Source organism: Symphodus melops (assembly GCF_947650265.1).
Source record: "Symphodus melops genome assembly, chromosome: 16".
NCBI classification, from domain to species: domain Eukaryota; kingdom Metazoa; phylum Chordata; class Actinopteri; order Labriformes; family Labridae; genus Symphodus; species Symphodus melops.
Window position 1 is genome coordinate 1,807,794 of NC_136706.1, and position 7,029 is coordinate 1,814,822.

Consider the following 7,029-nt stretch of genomic DNA (forward strand, 5'->3'; position numbering starts at 1 on the left):
ACGCTCGAGCTGCAATTTGCCAGATTTAATCAGCCAGCGGCTTTAAACACTGTAAACATCGGCCTATAGGAGCTCAGAGTAAGGTTGAGTTAATGCAAACAGCCTTAAAGTACAGTCATGGTTATAAAAAGCAGCAGAAGGCCCGGGGGTGAAAACGTTGACCCACCTTTAAGATGTCTGCTCTCTGCAACACAATGAGGGGACAGAAAAATGCTTCAGAATCAGATTTGCGAAGCAGTTTGAGCAGGATGGAGAGTGTTTGTGCAGGCGAGGGGTTTTATCAGCGCCAAACACTCACAGGAAGTCCGGTTTGGGATTGTCCATCCAATTCCTGCGTTCCACAGGAAGCCCTGCATAAAAAGCAACTGAAAAACGCCCGCAGACATTTCATTTGTGGACGGTCGACTCACAGGGAGCACCTTCTTCTTCTTCTTCTTCTTCGAATCAGCCGTGAGAGGTCTTTTAATTTGAAAGCATCAAACCTTGAGCTTTAAAAGAAACCAGCACCATGGCAGAGTCCTCTTATCCACCGGTCCGGCGGCCCGTGCCCATGGCGGCCGCTCAGCCTGCACGCACACATGAACCGGGAGACCCCATTCTGCGAGGGTGAGATTCATACACTTCTTGAAAACATTCAGTTCATGTTTAGATACTTTCAACCAGTTCTCGTGTCTTTTATAATTTTATTGGTTTCATCTAAATTCAGAAATGACGCCACTTGATTTTAAATGTACGGCGTTTCTGATTGGCTCATATTAGCTCCACAGAAAGTGTGGCTTTAAAACGACGCCGAGGAGAGAACGTATCAGAACATACTTTGTCTACCTTTTTGAATCCAAAGAGCAGAAATCTGTGAAAAAAATGCGTCACCAAGTAGCTGCTGAGTCCGCGCAGCGAGGGCCATGTGCCAACGTTTTATATAATTATTAGATTTATTATAATTATAGCTGCACAGATGGATCCAAATGCAGAAAACCAGCAGACGAAAGCTTACAAACTAAAGAAACGTGTAAAAAATAAAAACGTAATTGTCTTCTTTAAACACAAAGGGGAACTTATTTGTACGAGGTGAAACGTAGAAATATTAAAGGCACTTCAGAAACATTTTAAAAAGGTTATTAAGATAATAAAAAGCTGTGTGCAGTTTGAGGTCGCAGGTTTCGACTGATTAAGATGATTTCATAGAAAGTGTTTGTTTTGCATAATGCAGAGAGGAATGTGTTTGTTTGAAGGTAGAGGCTCTAAGTGTTGATTTCCTGTCCTGCCTGCCTCTCCATGATGATTGGACAGCTTATCTGCAGCCTGTGATTGGACCGCTCAGTTTAACCATTTGAAAAGCTGTGCATGACTTTGTGTTAAAAAAAACAGTTTAGCACACAGGGAAGATGACAACACAGTGTGTTAATGTACTGTGGGGTTTATGTTTTTTTTTTAACCATCTTAAATGACGTCATTGTTCATGGGGGGTGGTGGGGTACCTAAAGTTACCTTCAGTTTCAAACTGAGTTCCTGAACTTATCCACTAAGCCACATCCCGCCTTCAGACAAGTCCGCAGGGTCTCACTTGTCCCATGAGTCGGTTCGAGCGCGTGCCGGTCGGTCATGAATGAAAAAACTGAAGTTTCTGCAGCCCGCGCGAGAGTGACGTCACTCGCGCTAACCAGGCAGGCAGTGCAGGCGGTGGTGCGAGCTCGTGGACCCCCAGCTGGAGGAGTGGGAGGAGGTCCTACATCACCCCCCATGCTCTCTGACAGTCTGAGCTGCGGGAGAAACCTGACGAGAATCACTGTTAGGACTTTGAACGCACCACGGGATTAAACGGGACTAACTTTTGGTTTAAACTGCAGCGTTTCTCTACTTCCTGTTGTCTTTTGTTGTGGGATTAATTTGAGGAAAGCTGACAGTTCATTACACGGTTTGTGATTATTTCTCTATGCATGCACGCGCCCTTTATATCGGTTTATAACGACTTGTGTGCGCGCGAGACTTCTCTTGTTCTGCACTCAGCCTGACGGTGGTTCTAAACCATTATTATTATTATTATCACATTAATTATGAAGTCAGTGTTCACAGTGTGAGAGGGTAAATATGTCAGAGATGCTGCTCTGACTGAAGGGAGGATGTTGCTCCAGCACTCTTCAGATTTGTGCAGAACAGCGCCCTCTAGTGGCTCATGTAGGGAACTCATCTGGTCGAAGTAGGCTTCTCCTAATGTGTCAGTAGGTCAGAACTTTCTATTTCTGACATAATGAAGCACACACGTGCAGATGCAAATGCAAACACAAGCTAAAAGGGACTAACTTAAAACTTTTGATAAAAAAAACTCAAAGGACTTCAGTTTTGCAGAAATATTTGGATACGTTTTGAATATTTTAGTACAAATTTCAATCTTTCTTTCTTAATCTTAATCTTGTCAGAATGGCTCGTTTGTTTTTTCTATTTTTACTGAATTGTCTGGGCAACTTTTGCTTTTAATCAGAAGGGACAAATTAGAGATATTTAAGAAATGTACCACAAGTGTCGAGGCTGTAATCAAAAGTAGATGTAATATAACAAAGTCAAACCAGTGATACTCCAAAAGTATGATTCTGTATTGTCATGTGCACAAACTCCCCCCCCCCCGCTGGTTCCTGGGGTTTGTGAATGGATGCAGGCTGTAGATGTTCGTGTCCTGTCTCTGGGCGTCCTGCCAGCCGGGGATCAGAGAGACATGCAAAGCTGTCATCGGTGGCTTAGCATCACCTCAGGATGAATGGAGAGTGTCCTGCAGGCTGCAGGCTGTAACCTGGGAGTGCACCCAAAGTAAAACTGTTAGTGATTTCCCAGAGGGGTCAGAGTCTGTGCGGCAGGAGCCGGGCTGAGCATCTTTATGTCTTCCACACGGACAGCTCAGGATTCTTCTAATCCTGTGTCAGAATGTATTTAGTCCGAGAGTGTGAGGATATTCTTCTGTCGTCTTCTGTGCTTCGCTCTCAGAGTGAGTGCTGCTGCAGGTCAGAGAGAGTTCAACTAAAGGCTGCACAAAGACACCTTCACATGTGTCTGTTTGTCTCTTCACCACTGCACTCAGACCCCTAACATCAAGTTTCAGATTAAACCTAAAGAAGTCATTTAAAACTTAGAAAAACATAAAGAAATCTTTGAGACTTTAAAATGTATTTCAACAATGATCGTTAAAAACAAGCGCTAAGATCATGTCAAAGATTTGGAAATTTTATCATTTAAGCGATAAAAGTCTCATTTACTTTCTGACACCTGCGTTGTTTTTTTAAATTCCTCCAAATCTCAAGTGTTCTCTTCTTCCAGGTAGCCGGAGTCGTCCTCCTGCAGGAGAACACGCACACTCAGCGTGAGGAGACTTTGGCCGAGATCCACGACATCCCCTCACCCCTCCCTCCTCCACCTCTTCCCTCCCTCGCCCTGGCACAGAGAGAGAGAGAGAGAGAGCTGAGCGAGGGAACGTGGGAAAAAGAGGACGACGATGTACCAAACGCTGCTCCTCTCCTCCTCCCTCTTCATCCTTCACGTGATGGGCGCCGCGCAGTTCCTCGCTCACCACGGGTAACTTCACACTCTCTCTTTTTGTGTTTATTATGGGATGTCACTTGGGGATTTGACCTCTTTAGCGACAGAGACCTGTTTGGTTTTTTGTAAACACTTGTTTAACTTTTTGTAAAGGAGAACCGAACTAGTTACCAATCTGAGCAAACAAAAACTGATAATGACAATAAACTCTAATCTAATAGTTTGCATGCGTGACACATTATTTTAAGTTAATTTGAACGTCGATCAAAATAAACGGAAGACTAAACAAAAGATGAAGCGGAGCCAAAGAGGCCAAAGGTCAGCTCTTAACTCTGACAGATTCAGGCGGGAGAACACGGGTCAGTCAGGAGCAATTAGGACGAGACAGAGTGCTTCAAGACAGAGACAAGACCCAAGATCAAGGCAGGCCGAGACGGAGACAAGACCAAGACGTGTAGGCATCGTGACATGAGACAAGACCAAGACCATAAGTACCACTGAGCCATCAGCGTGTCACTCACTCATTACATCGCTCGTTTCAGGGACAACTTTGTCTCTAATCCACTTCAAAAGGAGGCATGTCCATGCACAGAAAGCTCCGTCCCGTGCCAGGTCTCTTTGCTCCCAGCAGAAACCTGGAGACTCTAAAGTGGACGTCTTTCCAAACTCTCTGAACCAGAAATCTCTCTGGAAGTTTCTGTCTCGTCTAAAACGAGCACAGCTCCCGGCGCAGACGACACTCTTTGAAAGTCTCTATTTCCAGGCAGAGCTAATGTTTGATCTCTCTCTTCTTTGTCTTTGTCTGTCTTTTTTTTTTAATGCAGGAGGAGGGTGTGCGGCCAGGACCTCCGTCACAGTGTTGTCATGGCAACAGAGTCATACGTCCAGCCGGTGCACAAGCCCTACATCACCATGTGTCAGGGGCATCGCCTCTGCAGCACATACAAGTGAGTGCAGCAGCAACACACACACACACACACACACACACACACACACACACTCACACACTCACACTCTCACACACACACACACACACACACACACACACACTCACACATACACGGCAGGCTGTTTCAAGCTCCGTTTGATTAACAAGAGCAGGAAGACATCTGTTGAATGCACACTGAAGGTTTTGTAGGAGGAGCTCTGAATGTTTTTGCTTCACTTTTAGGACGCTGTCATGGCGTCCATCTTTTTTTATAAAGTCTGCGTTTGAAGCCAAGATTCGGCATCGACTCAAAATATACCGATACAGCGATACGAAAACAACATTAATTATGCGATGCTTTGGGGGTCTTTGCTGCCTGAAGAGTGGAGACCATAAATAGTTCACGAAGGCCTCCGAGGATCCTTCGACTGTTCAGGACAGAACGCATCAAATAGAAATGCAAATATGTGAAATGATACTTCTGTAGTTGGGTCCAACGCTGGGTTGGGATCTGCGATCACTCGAGTTTTAAACCCTTTGACATGTTGAGGAGGGGAAGGTTATGAGTGCAGTCATAAACAGATCTTTCTCACACACTAATACACACAAATACATGTTTTTTTTGGGGGGGGGGGGGGGTTTGCACAGAACTGGGTCAGGGTGGCACATATTTGGGTTGAATCTAAATATCGAGTACTCGTGTGTAACTACGGGAAATGAACTGGCTGCCCGCAGAGACCGCGGTCGTGTTTATTTTGGACCGCCTCGCTCCCTCCTTACTTGCTCGCTCTCTCTCCAGCTCTGATGCACTTGAGTCTCCCCTCTTACATTCCCCTCCATTTTAATCTTGTATGTTTTTTTTAACTCTTTCCTCCCCAGTGAAAGTCAGTTTCGTTTTTTTGGAAGATTTCTTCCACCCCCCCCCTTTTTTTTTTGTATCTGGCAGTTACAGGAATTTATCTCACGGTGGTTAGATTAGTCGATCTTTTTCTCTGCCTTGAACACGTCTCTTCTCACTTTTGTGTTTATCACTCTGCTTCTCTCTCTCTCTCTCTCTCTCCTGACGCTCACTCTTGGACGATCCATGGAGTCAGCTGTAATTTCAATATCCCAACATTTTTCTCTCCGGCCTCAACCGCACGTCTAAAGGTGATGACAGAGTAAAGACTAAGTGGGGATCCCTAACTGTGTGTGTGTGTGTGTGTGTGTTTTGTCTCCACAGGACTGTGTACTCCGTGGCGTACAGGCAGGTGAGCAGAGCAGCACCTCCGTCACATCTCTATCCTGAGTGCTGCCCCGGCTGGTCGAGATTTCACTCTCACAACTGCAACCGAGGTAACCTTTAGGAGCATCTGCTAGCGTTACGCTAATAGCATAGAGCGTATGAAACATGGGCGTAGTCTCAGTGACGTCACCCAACGGTTTCTTCAGAGGCATTTTGAAGTCTCTATATTGGAAATTTGTCCTCTTCTCACTTGTTGTGAATCTAAAAAAAAAGAGGAGGAGCTGAGGTCTGAAACAAGAAGCGCAAAACGCAACTTAGCCACGCCCCTAATTATGCTAGTTTTGCATAACTCTGACAACAGATGAGTCTCTAAACATGTTATTTCTGCTATATTTAAACATTTTAATATGGGATCTAATTTTTTCTCACAGCCAGCCTCTAGTGGACACTCGCAGAACTGCAGTTAATTTTGCGTTTCTGCGTTAGCGTCGAAGGTTTCTGCTGGGTTTATTCAGCGCCTGCGTTATGTAAAACTTATTTTAGTTTGCCAGGAACACCGAGGCTTCGAGGTTCCTGTGTGTGTGTCGTTTGCGTGCCGATGTAAGGAGACGTTGGATTAGTATCTGTACTTCGACATAAAGGGGAACTAATTTGTCCCTTTTGATTTTTGTAAATGTCTCTGACAGCTTTGTGTGGACAACCCTGTGTGAATGGAGGTACCTGTTTAAGACCCAACCAGTGTGCGTGTCCGCGAGGCTGGACGGGACGCCAGTGTCAAACAGGTACACACACACACACACACACACACTATTACCTGCACAGATCTCCTCACACACGTTCTCACTCACAGAGATCGGTTTTTATAAAATGTTTTTATGCACATGGACAAAACTCTTGGAAACTTTTTGGACAGTTTCCAGGTGAGCACACGTCGAACTTTTGTCTGTCTTTCCTCGTAGACGTCGATGAGTGCAGCGAGCAGCATCCGTGCGCCCAGGACTGCGTGAACACAGCCGGCAGCTATCGATGTGCGTGCAGAGACGGTTTCAAGCTTGACGGTGACGGCCATTCCTGTCAGAGCCTTCCTCCTCCTCCTCCTCCTCCTCCTCGTGCTGCTCCTTCCTCTCCCACTCAGGCAACAGTGGGTGGTCACACGGATGCGGGTAAATGAGAAGCACAGGAATGTGTGCATGCAGTATAATTTTGTGTCTTTCAGCAGCAAAGTATCTGGAAAACAGAAGATAAAGAACATAGCCAGCTTCGCGGTCCATTATTACTTTTGGTACGCGCTATGCCACTTTCAACTCGTACCGTGAGTAATAATGCACTGCGACTGGTGCCGACTCCAGAC

At 45.5% G+C, this 7,029-nt stretch overlaps 1 protein-coding gene across 2 annotated transcripts in view; it reads left to right on the forward strand.

The window, feature by feature from the left end:
• Nucleotides 1-379: 379 nt before the first annotated feature.
• Nucleotides 380-7,029, forward strand: part of egfl7 (EGF-like-domain, multiple 7) — a 10,589-nt gene continuing 3,939 nt past the window's right edge. The window contains exons 1-6 of one of the 2 annotated variants that reach the window (XM_079365078.1): nt 380-606; nt 3,307-3,561; nt 4,350-4,472; nt 5,676-5,788; nt 6,365-6,460; nt 6,638-6,841. In XM_079365078.1, the coding sequence (XP_079221204.1) occupies nt 3,482-3,561; nt 4,350-4,472; nt 5,676-5,788; nt 6,365-6,460; nt 6,638-6,841 (616 nt within the window). In that variant the 5' untranslated portion in view covers nt 380-606; nt 3,307-3,481. Of the gene's footprint in view, nt 607-1,526; nt 1,916-3,306; nt 3,562-4,349; nt 4,473-5,675; nt 5,789-6,364; nt 6,461-6,637; nt 6,842-7,029 lie in introns of those variants that run through there. The other variant, XM_079365079.1, reaches the window with a different exon arrangement.